Source organism: Orbicella faveolata, unplaced genomic scaffold (genome assembly GCF_042242905.1).
Source record: "Orbicella faveolata isolate gen_17 unplaced genomic scaffold, um_ofav_v1 contig_1, whole genome shotgun sequence".
Classification (NCBI taxonomy): domain Eukaryota; kingdom Metazoa; phylum Cnidaria; class Anthozoa; order Scleractinia; family Merulinidae; genus Orbicella; species Orbicella faveolata.
This window is the reverse complement of record NW_028301536.1, coordinates 22359017-22385573: the sequence shown is the minus strand read 5'-3', so window position 1 is coordinate 22385573 and position 26557 is coordinate 22359017. Positions and strand designations below refer to the sequence as shown.

General features: G+C 40.3%; 2 protein-coding genes and 1 long non-coding RNA gene across 3 annotated transcripts; 2 read left to right on the top strand and 1 right to left on the bottom strand.

The window, feature by feature from the left end:
* The first annotated feature begins 1797 nt into the window (after positions 1-1797).
* LOC110066209 (uncharacterized) lies at positions 1798-5176 on the top strand. Its single transcript, XR_002298522.2, has 4 exons — positions 1798-1943; positions 3935-4124; positions 4578-4648; positions 4793-5176. It is a non-coding gene; the product is annotated as an uncharacterized LOC110066209 (long non-coding RNA).
* Positions 5177-8287: 3111 nt separating this feature from the next.
* Positions 8288-15158, top strand: LOC110066215 (deformed epidermal autoregulatory factor 1 homolog). Its single transcript, XM_020773425.2, has 9 exons — positions 8288-9079; positions 10385-10567; positions 10883-11000; positions 11231-11258; positions 12220-12281; positions 12993-13216; positions 13572-13703; positions 14139-14297; positions 14577-15158. Exons 1-9 carry the CDS (start codon positions 8495-8497, stop codon positions 14658-14660), a joined length of 1575 nt encoding a protein of 524 aa, XP_020629084.2. The 5' UTR covers positions 8288-8494; the 3' UTR covers positions 14661-15158.
* A 3775-nt stretch (positions 15159-18933) lies between these two features.
* Positions 18934-26001, bottom strand: LOC110066224 (uncharacterized). Its single transcript, XM_089295902.1, has 3 exons — positions 25295-26001; positions 22712-22766; positions 18934-21288 (listed from the first exon to the last, which is right to left on the bottom strand). The coding sequence occupies exons 1-3, from the start codon at positions 25701-25703 to the stop codon at positions 19542-19544; spliced, it is 2211 nt and encodes a 736-aa protein (XP_089152028.1). The 5' UTR covers positions 25704-26001; the 3' UTR covers positions 18934-19541.
* Positions 26002-26557: the final 556 nt, after the last annotated feature.

Sequence of the window (26557 nt, the reverse complement as noted above, 5' to 3'; positions counted from 1 at the left end):
CTAGGCGGTTATAACGTTGTCAGAAACTTCTTTCAGAACCGAATACAGGGTTTGTAACTCGAGTTCTCCCAGCGCCTTCCCTTGATTCAATCCCATTACACGTACAAGAGAACATATATACATATGCTTGCCTGATAATTTTGATGCCTCAGTCGTCAACAAAACTGTATGTATACATGGCGATTATCAACCTAGTAAAAGCATAGCTTTGTTTTTCATGAGTCTCTATAGCTCGGTAGTTTATAAATAGAGCGTCTGACCAGTATAGGTCATAAGCTCAATTTCCCGGCGTCTATGACTCTACTTTGTCGATGTCCTATGCTAAGGAGATCATGCATGTGCACATTCCATCATAACATATTTGTTCAGTTCTGCTCATTAGAGCCATGATTTTTCCACGGTTTGGTTCCATGGCCACACCAAGACAACATCGCTGGAGTTTTCGGTTTTCTTCAAGTTTCTTGGCCTGCGTGGCAACGTAGTGAAAAAGCCGGGCATTTAATGCACCATTTCAAGAGCCGACGAATTTAAATCTTTACCGACAGACTAATTATATTGGAGCATAACGTTCAACTGTACAAAGGAAATTATGAAAGAAGAGTGACCAGTTTGCCAAAGCCAAATGACACGAAAATTGATCGACTACAATTTGCTGTTTTATACTGGACTCAGGAATTCCTGATCATTTCTAATTAGATGTTTGGAAAATCAAGTGTCATCGGAATATTTTTCATAGTTGAACAGAGCTCCTTTGTATATCGCTGAGTCACCCAGCATTTGCATAAGTAATTACGAAGGGATAAGTATGGCCCTGTTGGAAGTAAAAATGAGTTTCGGAAATCACGACAAGAAAATTTCAACGGATGTCTTAATTAAGAGCTTCGCAATCCGCACAAAAGAACTAAGAATCTCAGCTAAACCCGCCCATAAACGTGGTTACAGGGATCATATTTTTGACAACCGAACCGTGTATGAAAATGACGGTGCAAAACAAATATATAATCAGTCAACTTATTCTGGCATTCTGATTGGTTCATACTTATGATCAATTGGAGGACAGACGCATAGATGACGTCATTAACAATTTTCCTTGGTTTCTTTATCATATAAGACAAATAGATCCCATGTTGCCGCGCGTCTGTTCAATAAATGATCACAGAAGACGAGCCAAATGTGGTAAGAACATCAGTGACGCACTCGACTAACGCCTTGTGTGCAACATTTCTCAGGTTCTTATGCCACATTTTGACATCATTAGCGTGATCTATCACTGAACACTGAGACGCACGCAACACAGAATCTAGTTGTTCATTACACAGTAGACGTCTAACATAAATGTTGCAAGTTTTGAGAGAACGAAAATGAAATAGCCTAACGACACTCTTTGGTAAAGGTTCACTACTTTCTTACGTAATTCAACTCACTCTGTAAACAAATATTTGTTGGCCACGCAACGGTAGGGATAAACATTGATGATTAAGCACGACAACATCATTTCCATGACGTTAAATTCAGTACTTTCAGCTTTAGCAGCCAATCAACCGCATATCAACTAGAGCGTGCATTGACGTTTGCAAAATAACAGAGGAAAACAAACTAAGCTTAACGGTGATTTTGTACTGATCTAGAAATAAAAACTCATCTGAAACACTTAAATGAAAAGAATAAGAGTTATGCATCCATATCTTGACCGGTGATAAAGTAGGTTACTGACTGACAGGCGCGTGCTAACGCTAAAAACTTTGCTCAAATTAATTTAGCCACGAGTGTTAAGGGCGGTATCACGTGATAGGTCCAATATCGTTAATTGTTTGCTGATAATGAGGTATGTGGAGTACAACAATACATTGTCGATAAACTGATCGAGTATCGTGATATAAGCTTCATTTGCTGAGAGCTCCCAAGTCGTTAAGGACAGCACCGATTATCCCAAAGAAATACAGGTGAGAAGAAAAAGACTAAACCTTTCTATTGATTAGTCGCACATTAAAAAAAGAAATCGCCATCAATTTAAAACTTTATTAGACATTCAGGTTATACATTTATGATAATTTTTGAGCAAACAAGCAACAATGATCCATGGGCTACCGACGTTATTGCGAAGAGAGATATTTAAACGTGACGGACCCTTTTCATCATTTATGAGCCACTGCAAATAAGTAGAAGACACTCGAGTTTGTGCTCAAGACGGTGCTCTTTCGCAGGGTATAACCTGATCAGCTGATGCGATAAATCTAAGAGCTAGTGTTATTCATATTTGCACTGTCTTCAAGCTCTACTGCCTAAACAACATATAGCTTGATATGGACTTCTTGAAATGGCTTGGTCAGCTTAACCTCAAAATTTCCTTACCGATCACGAGTCAATCTTTAACTAATACATTACACTTACGGTTTCAAACTCTTTGCACACATCAAACTTTTAAGTTTCCATTACCTTAAACGCTACATGGTGTGTTGTTTTCTTGAGGACGTGTTATTTGAGTTGCGACCCCCCATAAATTCGCCGGTAGCCTAATTGCGAAACACTCATCAACGATTTCAAAGTTACATCGATTTCCCTTGTATTTTGACTAGTTTCCCTTTTGTGGCAACAGCTGTTCTGCCTTGTGTTCTCTTTTCCTTTTTTCCTTGCACAAATTAACATTTTCTTGATTGTAAACAACTAGTCGGCTCTTCTTTGTTTCTTGTTTATTGCTCAATGCGCCCATTCGTAAACCGAATTCTTTATAACTGACCAGTTTTTCCGACAAAAATTGAGATGAAAGAAAACTTGTAATCAGCAGCTACGAAAAGAATACGGAAACTACAGAAGCCAAAAGTCTATTTTAAACTCATCCGCTAACAGGAGGTTATTTCAAACTTGACCCAATAGTCTTGTTTTTGCAGGCATGTTGGAAAACAATGCGTGTTTGGGATGCCCAATATTTATCATAATCGATGCCTGAAAAAGCTTTTTTTTATTGTTTTTGTTTTTAAGCTAGCACTGGAAACAGCAACCATCAGAACCTCAAAATAAAATATGTAAAAAAAATGTAAAACCATCTTGAACCAATATAACGGTTTTGTTTCTGTTCTTAATTAACGACAGAATGTCATTTCGGCTGAACCTAGAAAAGAAAAATACAATGCTTTTGTTTTAACAGATTTACGTCAGCAACAAGCCCTTAAAAAATTGTTGAAATAGTTTCCATCTTGTTTCAAACCACACAAAACCGACGCAGTTCACTCATGTACTAGAGAGGTTTCTGTCACAATCAATGATATTGCTTCGTGTTTGAAAACTGTTAACTATACTACTTGAATGGTGTTAAAAATTCGAGCCAACAAGGTAGCCCGGCTTGTGTGTGTTGTCGGCTAATTTGAGAATCAGTTGAAATATCACCAGCGATGAGATCACCATGACCAGACTCGAAAATCTTTAAATGACTTTTCATGTTTTAACCTGCATCGTTAAGTAAATCACTTGACATCAGCAATGCACTTAGTATTAGATCCTAGTGGTTTTCCACTTGTTCCCAAGCAGGAAGGAAAAAAATTTCAAGAGGTTTTGAGAGTCAAGTTTTCATAGCATATAGCACTATATTGATAATTTGGCAAAAACATTTCATTTTCTTAATCCGTTGTGGATTGAAACTGAAAAAAACATTGCTATAAAAACAACTCTGCTGGGTTATCGCAAGCATGGCAGTTTTATTTACTTTCGGACATCAGTAGGAAGCTATTTCATCTCCAGTTTCAGGAAACAGTATTAATTCAAGGGAAGGAAATACAGAACATGTAATTTGAGATTTAAAAGCTTTTAGCTCAGCGTTCTCTAATTCCTGTAAATCCTTCCACTTAGCTAAAGAAAATAACAATTCCTTTCAAATCATTTTTAACTGTTACGTAATGTGGGCAGCCTTTTTAACGCCAGCTGACTTTGTTGTTGTTAGCCATGGCACCCGAACCTACCACAGAGCCAGAAAAAGCCTACGGGGAGCCTGAGGGCGAGAGCGAGCCGAAAACCATCATGCCAGAGATGATGACCAATCAGGAGGCTTTCTTGATGTACGGTATCTTCATCTTCGCTCTGGCAGTCTTCTGTGTTGTGCTGCTGGTTCTGTACATCATCATGAAGAAACAGTGAGTGTCGAACGTTATAACTAGAGATTGAAATTCTTCCTAGTTGTAGTCCCACAGTTCTACTAGTGCCAGTTCTGAGAATAAATTACACGAACTTTTACTTGGCAATTCTTGGCTCCAACTCACATATCCTGCTACTAAAAACCTGAAAGATGTCCGCGGGATTTTTTATTGAGAAACAGTCTATCAACCTCGACGTCATAATTTGCGACAGCTCATAATTTGTTATCCATGCCAGCAAATCGCAGAATCTACCTTGAAACCCTGAGTGACAGCTGCAGCTTGTAACGAAACCTGGCATATTTACCAGCTGAAAACCCTGTCTCCTGGACAACGGATAACGGAACTGAACTTGAGAGATAAAATGACCAATGAACTGTCACTTTACAGAAATCCGTGGGTATAGAATACAGACGATAATTTCTTAAATGAGTTGTATTCTTTTTAATTCAGGGTTCGTGACCTAACCCAGAAAATGGGATATGGACAGGGCCATATGCAGATGGGCTTAGCTGAGAAGAAAGGTTTGTTCGCTTGATTCAGACCTTGTATCTTACCTTGATCAATTTGTAAATTTATTTTGAGCAAAAACTGCTCTTTGTAAAGATACAGATTAAACACACTCTTTAAGACTGTCAAAAGCTAACCGAAAAATTTGTCTTTCACAGGTTATGTTGCTTGAGGATGACTAGTCGAAACAACACGAATTGGCTGTTTTGATTTCATCTTAATATTTCTCTGTATATATAACATTTACTGGGCCTGTTCTTGGATCTTGCTCATACTGTACATGACCACAACATCTTAAACAGTTTCGTTGGCGATCATTATATGAAGAGCTCCTTGCAAAAAGAACGATAAACAAATAGTCAAATAGTTGCCTTCAATTTGGACCAATTTGACCCTTTATATTGATATGAGATGTGATATGCTTCTAGTTTATTACCTCTGATCATGTCAACTTATTATACCCATGCATCCTTGTCAAAAAAATAAGAAGAAAATAGATGACTGAATAAATTAAATAAATAAATAAAAGAGCGAAAGTGTGACTTGGCGGCGTCAATTTATGGGTGGTAGCACTTTGCAATTTCAGGGTGGTAACGGTGAGTAATCTTAACCAACTAGAAACTGTACGACTCTCATGCTCACAGCAGTGGCTTCCCTGCGCGACCTACTGCTCTTCCTCCCCCCTCCTCCCTTCCTCCCCACTCTCGTCAAGCTATGAATATAACACTTTTAAACGTTCACGATGCACGTTAAATTGAGCGCTCGTGGTCTGAACTGCTATAGATGCCCATCTCCACCGTTGTACTGAAATTAATTAATTTATTCATTACAATTCATGTTGGATAAAATGTAAGCCAAATGAAGGCCTTCGCACGCTTTGAGGACCTACTCACATTGCAATGATTCTAGCACGGAGTACAGTGTTCCCATTGTGCCTATGAAAGTATGAAGGTAATCAAAACGAGTATATTAGCCGCGAAAATGTAAGACGAAAATGTTTTCCTCATACTTGACACGACCCCGTGCCTCTCGGTAACCAGTAAGGAATATTTTGTTCTAGGGGTTGTAAATAGCTTTTTGGTACCGCTTAGCATTTTCCCATTTAGGGTTGTGTACATTATGCTCCAGTTTTTCATTATCATGCTAATGTTCGATGCTCAAAAAGTCTCACTGAAAAAGGTAATATTTTCCCTTATTATAGGGCTAGCTCCGCGAGGGAAACTCTGAAGATGGACCAAATCCTGTGCTGTGATTGGCTATCCGAGCGGGCAAGATGGCGCTATCCTGCCTGCTCGGGATTACCCGTAGTCCCGCAAGAAAGCATTTTTCCCGAACCAGATGCCATATTAATAATCCTTTATTGCATGCCCAAGCCTGTTCGGTCAAGATAGCAGGACTGACTGGCCAAATTCTTTTTTGCGTAATGGAACTCGAATCCGTCTTGGTCCATAAACACGCAAAAATAAACCTTGCCCAATATCCAGCCATCTTTACAGCGTGCTTGGTCAATAACCCATGTTTAACGCTTATTATTAAATTCTCAACCTCGGATAATGCAATTCTAGCTTTCTGATTGGTTCACTGGATCTCGGTTACCAGCCATTATACCTGCGTTTGACCTTATATGGAAATGAATGCGGTAAATGTCGCTCGGCATAAACTTTTTCGCGGGAAGCCAAGTTTCGTCGACAAAACAATGGATGAAAAAAAGCAGATTCGGTGAGCTATCTACAGAAGAAATATAGAAAATTATGAACAATGCCGTCCCAGTAACAACAAAAAAGCCACAAAGTTCGAGATTAGCTTATTTAACGGTACGTATACGTTAAGTTTCCTTTAAAAGTTGCAAAATTAAAATATGACCGTCGAGATTTTACGCATTCATGAAGATTATGTAACAAAAACAATGTTTACCTTAACAAAATGGCTTGCTAGTCCTGGTGGCACCAAATTTCGAAAACGATATAAGAAATGTCAAAGGAAGAACTGAATGTTTGTTTGAAGTGTTTTTACACGTCTGCGAGGAAGAAAGATGGCACGTATTGCGAAATCCATTAGAACCGCCATTGATCATTTCCTTCGCACGCCGCCGCACAACAAACCGTTTTCCATTTTCTCTGACCAGGCAAATAAATTATTAGAGTATTTGTAAAAGGCCTCAAGAAAACAGGCATCATTGCCGACGTAGTCCATAAGAAACCAATTTCCAATTAGCAGATGAGGAAACTGTTCGACTAAAGCGAGCTCGGATCGGCCGAGAGCAAAAATCCCGCATAGCTACAGAGGACATACATACATACATACAACCTTTATTTATACACGATAAAAGACGTCAAAGCTAACAAGCTTGTGGGGTCGTGTACTAATAAGATACATAAAATAACTACAATTAATAGATAAATAATTAATACAGGACGACCCGAGTTTTATCTCGCTCTCTTTTTTGGCCGACGAGGACGGGAGAATCAACGACAGCTAGCGCCAACAATTCTGTCCTTGCAAAACACTCCTCAAGGAGTTGAGTGTTTTGAACTGAACCAAAGTAAGCCCGGTTCTTTACCAGCCACGAAAAACCATCAGGGTGGCCTCGGAGATTCTGAAAATGAATCTGACGGTAAGATAGTTTCTGTCCCTGACTCTGAATCTGGCCAACAATGAGCTCCACACATACAGCTCGAAATGCCAAGGTTTTCAAAGCAAGGGAATCCTGAAAGAGGACTTGTCGAGAATAATTTTGGCTCAACGTCTTTGTCACAGGGCGATCAAAGTTTTCCGCAGCATTATTACAACGGCAATGTGCAAGTGCACAATTATTCGGCTCTTCTCCATGACACGAACTTGAACGCTTTTCAAACTTTCTGACCATGGATATATTTCCTTCATTTGATAGACGTTCCTTGAATTCTGCTTGATTGTAATTTCACTCAGCATATTCGCTTGCTTCGCTTTCAAATTTTTCATTCAACTAATTTTACAAACGGCGCGCATGTCATGTGATTTCCCACTTGTTGTTGTTTTTGCCACATCGACTTCCGGTCGCTTTGTAAAATTAAAATCCAATAAAATTAAGCTATAATTTCCAAGTATACAAACGCACCGAATTTAATAAAACAATTATTCCATTCGCGCTTGTTGGATATGAGATTGGTTATAGCCAACGAGACCCGTAGGGCCGAGTTGGCTATTTACCATCTCATATCCAACGCGCGCTCATGGAATAATTGTTAATTATACTGAAACGTGAGCGACGCCTCAATATGTAATCTGCTTGACTATTACGAAATGAGTTTTCTAGTTTATGAAAAAACTTGCTCAAGAGCAGCACAAGCGGGTTAATTGAAATAGCAAAACCTTCTTGCATGCTTAAACTTTGTAAAATATATCGAAATGCTTGTACCTGTGCATTTGTGATTAAAACACTTTCCTAAGGGTAGCTATTCAGGAAAGACTTTTATCTGCAAGCGCTTCATTTTCAATTTCGTGGGCAACTCGATATGTTTAGCATATTTAAGGTTAAAGATCATGATGGTGGACGACAAATGAAGATAAAAAACACACAACACTCTTTTACGCAAATTGAGAATCAATTGGTCAGAGCCACTTTAACTTTATTAGTGCCGATGGGCTGGGAACGAGTCACGTTTTCGTCGGCCACGAATACAAAAGACCCCCAGCAGACGCGCTGAGAACGAAGTTACCTAACCGAGATCAAAATACCGCTAAATTCCACTTGAAAAGCCTGAATTTCGGCATTTTCAATTAAACTAGAAATTTAGCGAGGTATTTTGATATTCCTTTGAGGTAACCAAAGCTTTTTTGTCACAAAATATTGACTGGCATCGCTCCCGCAACGCAAAACAATGGACGACAACGTTGGCGTTCCGAGGACAGGCGAAGGATTATCGGTAGTGCCTTCGTTATCTGAAGTAAGCGAGCAGATCGCAATCGCCGAGCATATCCCGACTGAACACGAAACTTCCACCACTGCTGTCTTCCATGCTGGCGAAGAGGGTTCGAGCACGAATGTTGGTGGGCATCCACAGTGTGAAGTACAAGTGGTAAAAGTCACGAACGGGAATGTTAGTATCAGTTTCGCTACTCCCGCTCCGACGGCATCGCACATCCAACCCTCTCAGACCAGCCTACAACCTATCCAAGAAGTCATCGCAGACAGTCCGGCGCATTCCACCAGATCATCCAGTCCAAATTTACAAGATTCACAAGGTATTACCACTATACAACAAGCGGAACAAGATGAAATGTCTACTGGAAATCAACAAGTCGACGAAGGTTCACCTTTGGCTCGTCAGAAGTACGAAACGCAAGGCAAATCGCCATGGGATGCAGCGCTCAGTGCAGATGTACTTATCGTGCGCTGCAGAAACGAAACGGCGGAGTTATTCAAAACCAAACTTGGATCAGGTGGTCGTGGGAAGTGCATCAAGGTAAGAAATTAGTTTAACACTTTCTTCTTGTTCTGAGTTTTTTGCTCAGAGACGTAAGCTTGTGTCTTGTACTTTCACGTTGTGTTGTGTAAACAATGGCAAAACGAATTAAGCTTAACTTGAGCTTACTCCGTCAAGTTCAGTGCATGCACAGTGATGTTATTAATACTTAACTCGCAATGTTGCAGCATAGACTTGGCATATAACGACTTGTTGTTTGGCTTGAGATTTTTATCCTATATTTTCAGATGTTATGGTATTTTGCCCCCAACGCCGTGCCGGTAACCCCTTAGAGTCACGTTTCTCTGTGCACATCGATTCGTGATTTTTTGTATTTATTTATTTTTTTATTATTATTATTTTTTTTTTATCTACCCCAAAAAGGATTTTTTTTTTTCACTGTGTTTGAGGATATTGCTTATATTGTTATTTTTTAATGATTTATTATTCCCTCTCCCAGCTCAGGGGTATAAACAGGGTAGTAACGGGGTTATGCATGACTTCAGTAAAGACTCCCTGACTTATGAAGGGAGCTCAGATTGAGCTGCGACTTGGGAATTGCTGGGCTGATGCTGATGAATGTTTAGCTTACATGAAATCTGAGGACCATGATTCGTAACATATGCGTGGCCATTTGCAACCCCTGAGGAAAAACAGGACCTTGGGAGGGATTGTCTACAAAGATCGAAATAAATAAAATACTTAACAGTGAAACCGGTGTTAAGCGGACACCCTTGGGACATGCACTAGTGTCTGCTTAGTACAGGGTACCCACTGAAAACAGGTTCTAATTTAATATGGTTATAGATAACTGCATTTCATTGTTGCCAAGTTCTTAGACCTCAATATTTGAATATTCTACTTAGCTTTAAATTGACATCGCTGAACAATGTTAACAGAGTCTGAGCTGAGCTCTAGAAGTAAAAAGTCTTCGAAGTGTCTGCTTATTACAGGTTTTGTGCAACAAAATGGCATAATATTGGCATCTGTGTCTGCTTAACAGAGGTGTCCGTCAAATGCAGGTTAATTTTACAGTAAATGTGGGAAGAAAATTTAGGGACTCAAGCTGGTGTCCACTTAATAGAGGGTGTCTGCCTAATATGGGGTCAGCTTACTGTAATACAGGTGTCACTGTATATAATGGGAATTATCAGTGGCACCTCCATTGTGTGGCTATTCTTCTACTGTTTTCTGACTGAATTGAATTTGGAAATTGTTACTTTGACACTTCATCCTTTGTGGCTCTATTAGATGAGTGAAATTGCACGATTATTTTACATGTCAATTATTTTATTCCCCTCGTAGTATCAAGACCAGTGGATGACTCCATCAGAATTTGAAGCTCGCTGTGGAAGGGCATCTTCAAAGGACTGGAAGCGCAGCATCCGCTATGGTGGGCGTACTCTTCAGTCCCTGATAGAGGATGGAGTTCTGACCCCTCATGCTATTTCATGCACATGTGCAACTTGCTGTGATGATGACACACTGGTATGAAAAATATATATTTCTTAAACATTTAGTAATCATTCTTAATATTTAAAGCGGTTCTTTGGCAATGCCTTTAAACCTTTTTTTTGTGAATCACCATCAAACTATTGAAGATAACTGAAAGTTTGTTAATGTGAGAACATGAAAGAGTTGCAATCAACATACATACTTGACATAAAAAAAATAGAAATTGTGTCTGAGTTAGTCTCCCTTTCAGTCAGGCAGTAAAAGCACACATTCTATGCATATAGAGCTGTACATGTTCATGTATGTATTAAGTTATGGTTTTTAAAATCCTAGCCATTGCTTTCGTAGGCTGGTCCAATCAGGTTGTTTGTCCCCTACAAACGCCGTAAGCGTGAGTCATCAACTTCTGGGTCACCAATTCTCAAGAAGAGTTTGTCCCTCAGCTCTGAGAATTCCAGGCGTGAGGGTATGTGAGATATTTTTGAGAACTCTTTTGTACATGTAGTGTAAGATTTTTTTTTGTTGATTCATGGTTTAATCATTTTAAATATTATAAAATTTTGATTATACAGTAGTAATTAATTATACAAGTGTAGTGTAGGTTAATCAAACAGTTATATCTAAATAGGATTTACACGTACATGTACTATCTATTGCAACAAATGATTTTCTTTTTTTTATTTCTATTCATCGTAGCACATGGGTTTATGATGCGGTCTGTAAGGTAAGACTGGTTCTACAATACAAGCATGAGCTTGGTGTACATGTAGCTGTAAGTCTGTTCAGCAGACAAGCTAAATATCAGTGTACATATACTATGTCTATGTACAGTGTTTCTGCCAGACCGCGCCATTGCGGGAATCCTGTGTTGCAATTAGAGATGGCCCCCAGAAAAAAGAAAAAAGGGCCAAAATGAAATTGGCCCTTTCCTTTGACAAGACTGCAGGCTTAACAGTCAGGCATAGTATTTTAAAAATCATAGTCCAGGGCTCGAAAATGCAACCAATACAGTCGCCAATGCAACCAACATTTCATTCTTGGCAACCAAAAATTCTGGTTTAGTCGCCATAATGGCGACTACATTTGTCTGTGTTGATGATCAATAACGGTTATTTTGTCACACATTATGTCCTTCTAGAAAATCATATTGAAAGATCTTTGCTTCTAAAACATTCAACATAAGAAAAGAAGTCGATCCATCCTTTTGTTTTGCTGTATTGATTCTGTCACATCGAAAAACTTCCAAATGGCTGACCGTGTTTGAAATCGCCATATAATACATTGCAAACCCTTGATCATTGACTACGTCATGTATGCTTAAGGATTGTTCTCTTGTAATGCACGGATCCTGATTCAATAGAAACTTTATTGAGTAGAAGCACTTCAAAAAGCACTTACTATTAAATTTTATCATAGATCCTAATAAACTGCTTTATTTTCCATGGTACCCTGATGCTTTCCATGGTACCCTTTCCTAAAAAATTGGCCCCTAAAACAGGTCTTCAGGGGCCACTTTGGCCCTTAAGTAAAATTTTCTGGCTGAAACACTGTGTATATAATTGTAGAAATTTTGCTGTAGTGCTATACAACTGTAGTTCATGATATGGCTATTGCATGGCCAGCATTTTCCTTCTTGCCACTGTGAATTAGAACTTAAGAGGCAAAAATTTATTCTCTGTTGTCAGTGTTGACTCTGCATCAGGTGCTTTTGCTACTAATGATGAAGGAACAGTTATGGACACTGGAGGTAACAAGATGAGAATTACGATTTTATTTGGTCCATGTAGAATGCTGTGTTGTTAATTTATGCTCTCTTTTTGATGTGCCCCCAAAAGTAACCTTCAAATGTTATCGATGTCATTGATTATTCATTGAAACAGATGGTATTGATTACTCATCAATTACGTATTGGGCACCCATCGATTACTCATTGATTACACAAATATTATTTTGCTGCACTTCCATTACAATTTTCTGGCATTTTCCTTTCATTTTTCTTCATAACTTGCTTTCCTGTTATAAATTTCCATGTGAAAGGTTTGTAACGATAATAGGTAAAGAGCAATTACAAGTACATGTATAAAGGTTAAACAGGAAAAGTACAACTAAATTTATAGAAATTCAAGACTTGTCTTTCATCTATTACAATGTAAAGGCCACCTATAAGAAAACAAAACAGCATATATACAACTGTGTCATATTGATTTGATGGATGGTACACTTGATTGTATACCGAAAAGGAAACGTTCTGGGCTGCTACCAAAGTAAACTCTTGGGTGGTCTCTCTCTCTCTCTCTCTCTCTCTCTCTCTCTCTCTCTCTCTCTCTCTCTCTCTCTTGTAACATGTACCTACAGCATTTGACTTCTGTACACATAATCTTGAGACGACATCATTCTTGTTTAGTGTGCTGCAGCAGCCTTCCTACCAGTTGACTAATCATCGAACTCTTTTTTTCAGATTTGTCAAGTGGTCTCGTAACAGTGTCTAGCTGTGTGACAAGTGCAGTGCCACCTCATACTCCTGCCACTCCTCTCACACCCATGATGAGTCCATGCCCCCCTGTAATGTCGCAAGCTGCCAGACCTGAGGGTCAGACCATCACAGTGACACTACCTGTCACGCCACTCACAACCGGCGATCCTATGGTAGATCAGAGGAGACACTGGTGGCATATTGAAGAGGTGAATTCTTACTGCATAGTCAGCGTACCCAGCTCTCTAGAAATGTGCGGTACCCATATCTGTACACTCCAAAATGCATGTATTTATTGTAGTTTGCATTTGAATTTTCCAAGATGCTTTTAGCAAGAATGCCCTTGTTGCCTTGTACTACAGAGCATTAATTTTCACAATGGATACAATTACATATCCCTATCAATAGTCAGTAGAAACAATTGTCAAAGAAAACATAATGTATGAAGATGTACTTATCTAGACCTGTACAGGTAAGTTGTTGTTATACTTTTATGCAGAGGTTCATAAACTGTATCACACTTTTAATTCTGACCACACGTTGATTTTGTCCTTTTACCTGTAGATGGCGAACTCTTTGTTGAATACAGCTCAGCAGTTGAAGGGAATGATAGAACATGCCAAGCTGCAGGCAGAGGCTGCTAAGGATGCAGCCATAACTCAAGTTAAACTACAGGCAGAGGCTGAGAAGAAGGAGGTTAGTAAGCAGGAAACATTTCTTGTATTTTTGCAGATCATTGTTCCCAGACAAACAGTTCTTTTCTTTGTTTGTTTGTTTGTATGGTGCTTATCACAGTTGTTGGTTGTTTGGTGACGTGTGTAAATTAAACACCCGTGTTAAACAAGTTGCTTACTTGCTCTAACAGAAATCAACTGCATGTCATTCGTTTCAACCACTTCTCTTGCAGTTTTTCAAGTTTTAAAAGTGCATGCACATGTATGCTTGTGTTACTCAACAATTTGTTCAAGAAATTAAAAGTTGAAATTCATTTCTATTGGTTTCTAAATTTGTATTAGTAGTAAGTTGTAGATACACAGCTAGTAGTTGTAGATACACAGCCACTACTAATATGTATACCTGATTGCAAGATGTGTGACACATTGATTGTTCTTTGCTTGTATGTCTTCATAGGCCTTGGCACAAGCTCGCATGAACTCTCTGATGCAGTTATCTCGCACGTTAAATGATGCAAGAGTGGAGAAGGAAGCTGCCATTGCTCAAGCTGTAGCACATGCCAAAGCTGAGAAAATGGACGCTGTTGCTGATGAACGCCAGGAGCAGCTTATTAAGGTAATAAGTTAAACATAATGTGAGTGTGATGTACATGCAGTGAGTTGTGCGGCCTTGACTTCCTGCATGCTTGACTTGAAGTGTCTCCCTTTTTCTTAAAACAAGATATGCAAAGAGTACATGCATTATGCCTGCCAACTTTTTCTAAATCATAGACGTGACATTTTCCAGTCCCAGGCCTGGGCAGGGCTCAAAAGTTTTTCTTAAGTTTCTCTAGCCATGGGCTAGCTGGTATTGCCACTTGACTCCCATCGCTGACTGGTGTTATTACTTTCACAGTCCCTCAATGGTGGTGAAAGTGAAATTTCCATGGAAGAAGATCCCTCTGTTGTTGAAGAAGGAGAAAAAAATGGTGTGGAATAGGACAAAAACAGAGGGTGCAAAGCTGGATTTCAACTGAACTGAGATGCCTCTTGTCAGGTTCTCTTAAGTGAAGACCAAGCTGTCAGTTGGAGCTTGGGTGAAGAGTGTAATTGGCACCTGTGCAGACTTCACAGGTTGACGAAAGATGCATCTTCACCTCTTTGAACTCATTATTGTCATTTTCTCTCGTTGTTGTCTTGTATGGCATGTGTTTTACACAAGACTTTGTAATTTTACCTTCATACAGATCTGATTAATGTATTTGTTGTTGTTTGGCTATAAATGTTGACATTCGAAATACAGGAGACAAACCGGCATTGGATCTGCATTTCCTCTTGGCTACTGAAGTATTTGTTTGAGTTCTTTCCACAGAAGCAAACATCTCATTGTAGTATGTCGGTTTTATATAAAGATGATATATTCTTGTGACATGATGTAAATTGTGCTATACATTCAAGTATGTTTGTAAAAGAAAGTCACGTGATCTTTACCTTTTGACATTGTTGCCTAATCTTTGTGATGTTTCACTCAACGGGGATCATGAAAAGTTGTTGTTACTGTTAACAAGTCCCTCTCAACCTTTAGGCGGCCATTTTTGAGGCACTCTTGCAAATGCTGCATAGGAATTTTAATTTGTGCTTTTCCATTCTCTACTGTTACTGGTCGTCGTGCTCACTAGCAAGCGTTACGTGATCTCGCGAAATCTCTAATGTTCGGTCTCTCATAATTCGATGAGAGATTAGAAGTAAGTAAGAAGAATGCCCATGAAGCTAAAAACCGGGCGGGTCAGGCTTTTGAAACTTCTGTTTGAAGAACGTTTAACTCTGCTCCGCTAGATTACACGTTTCTCAGAGAGACGTTCGTTACGTGATTTGCGTTAAAAAAATGTACAATAACATTGGACTCAAGAGGTCAATATTACCTTCTTGCCTGGAGAAGTAATCAAATTTGTTTTAGGGACGGACCATTATTTTTTTGAGGTGGGGGGGGGGGGGGGGGGAAGTGGGCAATTCCCAAACAAAAATTCCGGCACAGCAAACACTGCTGAAAAAAAAACATCGTGCAAGGGGAGCCTTGGGAAAAAATCGAGCAAGTGCATTCTACCATCCAGGTCCATCCCTAATTTCGTTAACACACATCCCATTTCTATTGTCCAGCTGTATTTTTTGTATATGTAATGTACAAGGCGATTCCTCCTTGACTCCAGACTTGATTTCCTGCGAGCATAAACATAATTATTTATGTTTCAATGCGTGAAAATTCCCAACCTTCAAGCCCTCACTACCTGGCTAAGTGATGCACGGGATGTAAACTCCGAGAATCGGCCCCTCTAGTGATTGTACTATCCAAAGCCAAATTGGTCTTCAAGTCCTTTTTTTTCTCTCTAAGATCCCTTCCCCCCTCCCCACCCCCACCCACACCCCCGCCCCGCTTCCCCACACCACGGCGTAGTCGCAAACGTTCACAAATTTAAATTTCAAATTATGCTATGTGACAGAGCGTTTATTTCGTTGCGTTCTTTGGGCAAACGTTTATCACCTTCGTACCAAATGTCGAGCTTCGTTTGCCTTCGCCCACTGCAGTGCAACAACGTTTCAAGCTTCATTTTGGATTTTCCCTTCGTTTGGAGGTGTTATGGAACACAGACAGCTGCGACAAGAACTTTATATCAAGCAGACCTTATGAGCACGTGCTTCGTTCAAAGTGAAGAGTCTTCCTTACCTGAGGTACGAACTTTACACAAGGGTACTTTTCTCAGTATACAGTGTTAAGAGAAATTCGTAGCTTTTCAGTTCTTCTCGGAACATTTTACGCTAAATGTCTGTAGCTAGCAGTTGCCAAGCAGGCTACTCACTCCTTGTGCAACAACTTTTCACAGAGATCTTCTGTATTTGTTTTTCACTGAGAAATAAGTGATAGAAAAAACTTAAAGTGATACTATTTTCCAAGAGTTTGGTCGTACTTTCATGTGTGGCCATTTCTCTTAGTCGGTTCTACCCGATTCTTCTGTGATCCATTATGGCTTTACGGGGTAATAATTAACAATTATTCACCGAAGTGGAGGTAAATATCCATCACTTTCACCGACACTGAGGTAAATAATTGTTTTAGTATATACCACCCAAGCTGAATAATTAGTGGACCAAAACGTTATTTTATGTGTGACAAGCGGTCGGAAATTTTAAAACCTCCCGCGCCTGCTGCTCGGAAGTGAATAGTCCTTGCTAATCACCTCCGAGTTAACCAATCAGAGCGCGCGAAAAGCACTATTCACTTGTGTGGTATATACTAATTTCAGATATTTTTCCTTATTTTTTCCCAAAAGGGTACGGTAACGAATCCTGCAATCTGATTGGTTCTTAGCGCGGTGCGGATTTTCCTATCTCTGACCACGGTCACGTTAACGGCAGGAAACAGCGCGCGTGAAATCGTCGTGAGTGAACTAGTGGTTATGATCAATCTTTGCCCTTTTTACGCTTCCATCGACGATTAATCAACGCAAGATTATCTCTATTCACTTTTTAATGGCAAGGAAAGTCATTGTAAGTAAATTCAGCTGAGTGTTTTGAAGTTGTGAGAATTTGTTTGGTTGTTTGTAGTTCGGCGCTGTGATGGCGCGTAATCCTGTGTTTCTCTCGCCGCACAATTTTAAGCAAAAAAAAGTCAATTGCAGTCCAGTTTAGCTCTCTTATCGCTGCTGTATTTAAGAGAATTTCTGTGGAATACACTTAATGAATTTCCTCGCTTTCTTCCTGCTAAGCAATTTACGGTGAAAAAGTCCGATTTCGAGTGATTCGCAACGACTGATATAAAAATTGTTTTTTTTTTAGTACAGCTTCAAACTTTGCACGAAATTCCACACCGGGAAAACAATTTTGGAGAACTTAACTGGTGAACTAGATGCAACACATAAAGTAGTTTGGAATAAATCTGTTCTTTAATACATCTTTCTTTGTCTATTATCTGAGTTACTCGCTCGTTCGCTCATTAGAGTTTTTGCGATGGTTTGTAGACGGCACGTAAGCCAATTCAATGACAAAGTTGCGTAAGCAAACCCACTTAATAAATACTACGATTATCAGTTGAGTAAGGCGGACGAAAGTTTGGTCACCACGTTTTAACGTAAAAATCGTGTTGTTGTCACGAGCAACTGGCTCCGTATCCATTGGCAACTTGTCGGCCTTTGACGTCAATTGACAGCAAAGGGCGCGAAATTGTAGGCGACGCGAGAGGCGACCAACGGCTGTTGATATTGTTACCAACGGAAACGAGGTAAGTTGCCCGTGACAACAACACGATTTTACGTTAACACTTGGTGACCAAACTTTCGTCCCGCCTTACTCAACTGATAATCGTAGTATGTTATTTGCCGGCTTACGGTCGGTCCGTATATAGTGGAAAACTGTGACCTCGGGCTTGAAAATGCCGACCCGGGCCTCCGGGTTCAGGCAGCATTTTCAAGACCTCGGTCAGTTTTTCACTCTTCGGAACTCCCAGCCGGCAAATAACAAATATAGATGTACACAGATTAAATTATGAATGTGCGCAAATATGAACTTTTGCTGCCTAATTTTGGTAATGACTCACTCCAAACATTTACTATTAGGTCTGCCGGTCCGTTTGCTATAAAAATGATTTTCTGCCGAGGTTAACGCGCAGAAAGATTTTACTGTTCACAATTTAATCAGAAAATGTTTCAAAGAGGGTCAGTTTAAAACTAATCAGTGAACTGAACATTTTCAAAATGAGAGTAGCTTCACAAATAAAAGGATATAAGATTAGGAAACAAGTGTTATAGGAAAAAATCAATTCCAAATACATGTAAAAGTTACAAATTTCTTCACTTTTTGCCCAGGAAAGAAATGTCGGCGAAACAGAGATTGCAGTGGGACCATTGCCTAAAGATTACTTCAGACACTTCAGGTAACTTGAACTTTTCAGTTCAAATGATTTGCTCAATTCTGTTTACTGATATAGACATTAAATACGTTGCTAGTTTTTTCGGAGAAAACAGTAAACATGTTTGTTCTGACTTGGGAGGACATTTGGAACAAATTTTATCGCTCCACAAACAAGTCGAGCTCACTAGCCATTTTCCTTAATTCGCCAGGCTACTACTGTCAAGAAAACTTACTGCTATCATTGAAAAGAAGGGATCCCGCGGAGCCAATATAATCACAGTGCAAACACGATCTTTCAGTCATAATGCTAACACCCTAACAGTTGCTGGAAACTTTCGAAACCCAACCAACAACACTGCTCTAAAAACGTATTGATGTCAAAGAAAAGATGCTAGTTTATTGACCATTGATTTTTACAAAAGACGTAAAAGCAAAACTAATGAATGCATTATATTGCAGTAAAACATGGGTCTATTGCACAAGGCTAGGTATACAGGGTTATTATGTATGGTTACATTTCTCGTTGTCTGAATTGTTTAAGCGGAAGGGAAAACGTTTCTTAAATTTACGTAAACTGTTCCATCATTCAGTTATTCTAGTAAATTTACAAGACCTTCCACACGATATGCACACGACCATAACAAATAGCTCACATATGCAGTCGCTTACCGGCCAAAAATAATTCTTTGCTGTACAAAAGAGGACAATTTTGCTTCATTTTAGCCTGTTAGCTGTTATCTCTTGAACTGTTCACTTTTCCCTTTCCTTTTCCACGCTAAAAATTTCCTTTCAACAATTAACTACATTTTTTGTTTTCAAGATAAATAACAAAAGTTAACTGGCTTGAATAAAAAACCTTACATATAAATATGAGCCATTATAAAATTAGTTCTTAAAATGTAAAGCTAAGTTCAAAACTAAAAAAATCAATCGATGCTCTTCAAAGAGCATGTGAAAGAAAAACAAATACGTTTAATATTTAAAACGCAGTGTCCACTTTCTCAAGCGGGAAGTCGGCGGCTTCGTTCTGGTATGCCATGCCCTTTCCATCATATTTGTCAGTGTGGCCGTTTTCGTCGATGGGTAGATGGGGTGGATTGGCCATGTGGTGATCCATTTGGTAGGCGGCGAACGGGTACAGCAGCATCACTGCAAAGAAGTCCTCCACCATGTTACCGTTGATTCCAAATTTCTCGCGAATGCCGATTCGGACCGCGGTGCCATATGCGAAAAACGCAAACAGCACTGCCCAGGCAAGGTAGCTTAACCCCTCTACGGCTGGTTCTAAGGCCATGCCGATGACCCACAGGTAGAAAGGAACGGCAAGAGACAAATAGTAGGTTATGATATTCCCCTTGCCACCGTTGAGCCTCCAAGCAGCAATCCCCATGGGATACCACGGGCAAAATAAGGCGATGGCGACTTTGCTGAGGGATTTGACGGTGGGATTGGTGAACACCTCCAGAAGGTCGACAGTAAATGCCGGGCCATTGGGATTAAGGACTCCAGCCTCGATATGGACGGCACGCCATAATGCTATACACATGAAACACAGCAGTATGGTGTAAGGGACGCCAGCTGCTATGGAAACGGTCTGCAGAGCCGTCAGAGCCCTTGGACCACCAGCGAACAACAGAGCTGTGGCTGTAGCGCCCTCAGTTAGAGCCCAGAAGACACGTTGAAGGATTGGAGGATCAGGATCACCATTTGCAGATAGGCAGTCGATGACCAGAGACCCGCTGTCAGAACTCGTCACGAAGTACAGGATAATGCCAGCCAGAGAGACCACGGACAGAACTACGCCAATGTCACCATATTGCTCAACTACATCAAACCACATGTCATCCTTTGAGCGACAGGACAGACGGTACAATTTATTGAAGCCTTCGGTGGACGTCCCCCCTCCAAGAGGAGAATCACAGGTGACGTTGGCATGAAATGCTAGACGTTCCATTCTGATTCCGGCTCCGCCGAAGATTGTCAGCCACATGAACGAGTACACGATTGGCGCTGTCATGGTTCCATTGATGAACTGCTTGATGGTACGACCTCTGGAGATTTTTGCAATGAACATTCCCACGAAAGGACTCCAGGCGATCCACCATCCCCAGTAGAAAATAGTCCAGTCGTTCATCCAGTTGACAACTTCCTTGTTATCCTGAGAATTGCCCATCTGTGCGAATGCATCGGTGTGGAAGCCCAGCTGTATGATCCACTGCAGGTAGTAGCCCGTGCTCTGCACGTACAGGTTCAAAAGGTACCAGGTGTCATCATAGAAGAAGACAACAAGCATGAGAAGCATACCGATGGAAAAGCAGATCTCACTTAGTCGTCTTATTCCAAGCTTCAGCCCAGTGATGACGGACACCGTGGCACACGCGGTGACGCACCAAATGATTATGATCTGATTGGTGGTCGAGATTTCGATGTCTTTGTTCAGGCGATGGATACCAGTGTTGAGCTGTATGGCACCCAACCCCAGACTTGTGCACACGCCAAACATGGTACCCACGACGGAAAGGATGTCGATGACATCGCCCATCCACCCGTAGATCTTGTCTCCAATCAGCGGGTAAAAACAGGAGCGGACAGTCATGGGAAGGCCTTGCCTGTAACACACGAAAGCCAATAGAAGTCCAACAACTACGTACACGATCCATCCATGGACACCCCAGTGAAAGAAGGTCAGGTTCATGGCATCTTGAGCCAGTTGGTTGTCTGTGTACCTTAAAACAAAGTAAAATTATCTAGTCAACAACACTATTCATCTCTTGTAAGATAGTGGTCTGACACTGACAGTTTTTTTTGATGTTTTGTTCAAGACGTTTCGGCTGGTGCTTGAGCCTTCATCAGTTGAAAAACTAACGTTAGTACGCGTGATCAAAAAACAGAACGTCGAAAGTGCGCTGAGGAAAATTCCGCGTAAAGTTTCAAGAAAACATAGCGCGAGACTTATGCGCGTGCCAAAGACTAGTGGACTTCTGGGATGCAATGCATGTGGTCATTTCCAGACTGCGCATCCTTTATTGACATCCAAGCTTCCAAAAAGAGTCGCTCGTGAAAGTTAGCCTCGTGTCCAAGTCTTTGGCACGCGCGTAAGTCTCGCGCTACGTTTTCTTGAAACTTCACGCGGAATTTTCCTCAGCGCACTTTCGACGTGCTGTTTTTTTAATCACGCGTACTAACGTTAGTTTTTCAACTGATGAAGGCTCAAGCACCAGCCAAAACGTCTTGAACAAAACATCAAAAAAATAGTCAGTGTCAGACCAACACCTTACATTATAACATAACCAAAGCAAAGCGCGCGCTCTGATCGGTTAATTTAGCGTCTACTATTTGCCCATGGGTGTACGCTGCTGACGTGTGTGCTAATGTTTACAAAGCAAACCTCTTGACAGACATTGTTTCCAAAGTAATGACCGACGTCCTTCCCCCAGAAATGCGAAACTGTCTTCACAGTTGTGTGAAGATGAAACTTTATCGAGTTACTGGTGTACAGTCGGTTGTCATGAATGAATTTTCGCGCGCTTGTTTTCTCTTGTCATGTAAGACTACACGAACATTTTTTTTGTGATGTAACTCAATAAAAGGACTTCTGTTGTTCCAATGTCTCAATGTTATGTTATAAAACAAATGGTAAACGCCATAACGTGTATACTATTGAGTTATGCATGCACTTAGGAGGTTTGCTAAGCACTCAAGAAGCTAGAGTCGCACTCGGCTATCGCCTCGTGTGACTCTTACGCTTCTTTCGTGCTTAGCAACCTCCCGCGTGCATCCATAACTCAATAGTACACCCTAAGGCGTTTACCATTTGTTAAATGTTAGCTCCTGACTACCAATCAGTCTATTTTTAAACACCATTCATCTCTTCAGTGTCTAAAGACATGACTATTCAGTAGCCATTAATTTTAGTTTTGCTGCAACTAGGTAAAACTGAAATTGGGTGCTCGCCCAATACAAGGTAATATATAGCTACGATGATCAGCGGGATCGATGATACCAATAAGAAAAAGCTCTGAGCTAGTGAGAAGTTACACAGCACATGGATAGGTAATTATTCCTAAGGATAAAGGCAATAAAAAAGCCCAGCTTTGACCTCCTCTGATTTGATTTTCTGTGAAACCTTTGATTCACGTTCAAACCTACCTGTTATAGTAACGGTTGCCATATTCTCCAGGAGCGTAATGAAATATGGGCTCAGCTGAAAGAATTAAAGAGGAAACAACTAAAGTGAGAATGAGTATTTATAGGACAGATGACTTATTGTTGAGGTTTCCAATTAATCAAGTATAGTTAGCACTGAAATGAGCATGGAGATTACTGAACTCTTTGTATCATTCCATCCAGGGTTCAAAAATAACTTTCACAGTGACTGATGAATCTAGGGGTCTTTTTTTTTTCACTAAGGGGGAGTGCATGAGAGACGTTGTCCCAAATAAGTTGGGGGAAATGAACATTTAACTGTAATTTGCAATGAAGTTACTTCTCGCATTGAACGTACTTGATCGTTTAATTCGTTCGTGTTTTGATCGCACTCACTAACAAGAGTCTTCTTGCTTCGATTACAGAAGAGAACTGAGTTAAGCGTTGAACATTTCAAGTAATTACTTTATCGTTATTGTCGCACCAGGCCTCTCGGTTCTTCTGCACCTGACTGAGAATAGCCTTCAATATGAGACTTGAGAAAAAAATGAAATCGTAGTGTTTTCGCATATTAAGAAACAACCTCCTTTCATGCTGGCCTCTGAGTAAGACAAAAAAGTGTTAGAAGCGCCCGAAACGTCCTGCGCTGAAAGCACCTGCAGTTTTAGGTTTTGGGCAGATAAGAAATCGATGGTTATATCCCGGGGGTTATATCCCGGGGGTTATATCCCGGGGGTTATATCCCGGGAGTTATGTGGTTATAGTTCGGTAAAATCCATCGACGTTCAACTTCTTTTGAAAAATAAAATGACAATCGAAAGTTATGTCTACTTTGGACAACAAACAATGACCAAATTGTCCCTAAAGTTAATTCAATCACATCACCACGCAACCGTCAAAACAAAGCTTTGTCCTTGACGTGGTAAAATAGAATGAAGTCCGAAGCAAACTGTAACCGAGACTAGCAGCTTTTCAACGAGGTACACGTGAAAACATGTTTTGGGGGTGAATATTCAAAATTGCAACTTTTGTCAGATGTGAAAATATTATCCTTTTAGCTTCGTACAACTAGATAGACAGTGAAACAACTGAATTCATACGCAAATACAGGCCTGCTGCGGCTTAGCTGTGGAAGCATTTCAACTATTTTTAGTTCTATTTTTGTCAGCAGCGGGTAGTCACCCTTAGCACCGAATATTACGCATAAGGCAAGAGTCAATATTGATTTAGCTTTCCGGTACCTGAACACTTAGCGTGCAAATGATTGAGGGTGGTAAAAAATGATCGTTGTCCAATTAATCAGCATTCTCCTGGTGCTTACAGTTTGCCCACTGTCACACATATTAACTGACAGATTTTACGAGCAGTACTTTCCCGTCAAAAGACGTGACTGCATGCCATGACCTGTAACCACCTTTATTGACGAAATCTTGAAAAACGTCTAGCAATCTGGATATTACGTGCCTAACAACTTTCTGTACTCCGACAAATAGCAGTGTATGCACTCTGATTTGTTTGAAATACCCGTTGTCAGTTTTTTCCTTGATTTTCTATGATCTGTTCTAAAATAACCACAAGAAAAACGGTATCAATATTAAACCACAACAAGCAGGAACTTTTCATTGCGTGTTGAAAAACAACACAAGGTGCTTTGCGCAATCAAACATAACGGAGCTTTTGTGCGTCAATTAATGTGAAAATTCGACTTATTATCTGTCCAAGTTAAGGATTATGACGAAGCAGTTTTTTTTTGTCCAGTCTTCCTGTCTTGCTGTCACAATTTTTGGTTTACATCTTTGCACAGGAATTTAAACACTGGCAGGACATACAATTTACAGAATCAGATGTTTCGCTATACGCTTTATTGCTATGTTTTGAGCCACTCGTTAGTAAAAAGGGCAAACAGCCTGTGGCGGTCTTCGCTTTTGTGTCGTTAGTTTCTGCTGTCAAAGCATTTTGTTCTCAGGGGAATTTATTACTGATGGCAAATAATAATTATTGTCGAGTATCTCGCTTCTAACGCTATTTTCACTTTTCCAGCAGTCTTCCGTACCAAGTAATCTCTTATTGTGTTTAAGACGCTGCGTGGACACTTCGCCAGAAGAAAGCTTCTTTCGAATTTTCTTTGAGTGGAATCTTCCAGCAATGACATAACAGTTTTTCAAAGATGGATTGCTCTTGATATTCAGTCTACAAGTGCATAGTATTCTCTAGAGTATACATATTTAAGCAGCCTCAAAAAATCAGTCAACGTGCGCTCTCGTTTTTTCGATCAAGACATTTTTCCAATCCATTGGAACTCTTTCCATGCATAGCGTTGTCAAGAAAAGACTGGAATCATGATCGCGCTTTATGATAGGTCCTGTGACGTTCGTGAAGTGTATGATTATTTTTTAAGTGCTTCGCTTCGGTTGTCTTCGGAGCAATGGGCTCATCGAAAATCTCGAAAGTTCGAGTAATCGAACACCAAAAAAGACGAAATTTCAAACTACTCCACTTGCACTTTATTTGAACTGCTAAAAACAAGAAAAGAAATGCAAAATAACAAGAGACAAGATAAAGAGTGATGTTAAACAACTAACTTACCAACTCCGAAGTAAAACAAGCCAATCCCAATGCCAGCCGCAAACAACATCGTGAAGTAGGTGGCATCGTTGAACTCGGGTTCCTCGTCATCTCTTCCCAGCTTCATGTTGGAGTACTTGGAAAAGTAAAGCATGAGGATGATCACAGCCCAGATATCCTGAGTTCCGATGTACATCCAAGTGAACTTCTCCGTGATCCAGATCTTCCACCTGCCCATCTCTTCGTTGGCAGCATCTGACTCTGCCATACACCAAGCTACAAAACCCCATATTATGACAGCCGACAGCAAGCTGACCACTGGGTTAAACCTCAGGAAAATTCCCACATTAACCCGTCCGATCTTCGACCAGAGCCAGTCGACGCGAATCCAGCGGCATTTTTTCAAATGTTCTTCATCGACTCCGTCCATGTTGCTCGAGCGCTTCTGAATGAGGGGCGATTAAGGCGTTTTGGAATGTTTTATACTCTTGTGTTTTCGAAGTTAAATTACTTTCTACCTCCGTCACAAAGAGCTCGTTCAAGCGTACGAATGCTTAATTAACATGATAATAATATCTGGTTAATTGCTTTCGTAATAAGTAATTTTCACGCAAGAGCGTGCTGATATTTGTGCAACGTTAAATCCACTCGCGACAAGTGACCTTGTTTGAGCCAACCCAATCAAAGCATCGTCATGCTGAGTTCTTTTTTCCCTAGCTACACGACTCGATCAAAAATCGTTTCCGTGTACTGGGTATAAATAAATGGCCGTAGTAACTGTTTGAAAAAATTTAATCCGAGATTAACGTTTAGTTTGTCAATGACTCACGTCTTCCCGGGCAAGCAAAGGTCACCATAGAGGGGAAACGAAGTCAACAAAAACCACGCGGAAGAGAGAGAGAGAGAGTGTGTGTGTGCGTGTGTGTATGTGATGACGAACGACATCGTGGCCGCGAGATTGATATTTGCTATAACGGAAAATGATACGCGTATCAACGAGGCGTAGCATTTGAGGTTTAACGTCTCAGGGAACGTGCACCAATTTGCCCCTTATCGTTTCTCAGCTCTCAGTTAGTCTAGAATTTTCTACACAGACTCTACAGACTTGAACTGCAAGTCTTTTCGTTATATCGTTGCACAAACTACACATGTTACCACAGGTGTGCATAGCAGCCAAGCGGATAAGCATTCCTTGCGGTCCAGTTTGTTTTGGTTGGTTCAAGTGGAGATGAAAAAAATGCCATGTCATCCATCCGACTATAGCGGAAATTTTGCCCACTTCTT

Excerpts from the sequence above, each read along its gene's own strand:
- LOC110066215 (XM_020773425.2), top strand. The coding sequence starts at position 8,495 with ATGGACGACAACGTTGGCGTTCCGAGGACAGGCGAAGGATTATCGGTA. Across the intron at positions 13,704-14,138 it reads CAGAGGCTGAGAAGAAGGAG|GCCTTGGCACAAGCTCGCAT; the intron begins GTTAGTAAGCAG and ends ATGTCTTCATAG. Across the intron at positions 14,298-14,576 it reads GCCAGGAGCAGCTTATTAAG|TCCCTCAATGGTGGTGAAAG; the intron begins GTAATAAGTTAA and ends TTACTTTCACAG.
- LOC110066224 (XM_089295902.1), bottom strand. The coding sequence starts at position 25,703 with ATGGACGGAGTCGATGAAGAACATTTGAAAAAATGCCGCTGGATTCGC. Across the intron at positions 22,767-25,294 it reads CTTGTTTTACTTCGGAGTTG|CTGAGCCCATATTTCATTAC; the intron begins GTAAGTTAGTTG and ends TAATTCTTTCAG. Across the intron at positions 21,289-22,711 it reads GGCAACCGTTACTATAACAG|GTACACAGACAACCAACTGG; the intron begins GTAGGTTTGAAC and ends CTTTGTTTTAAG.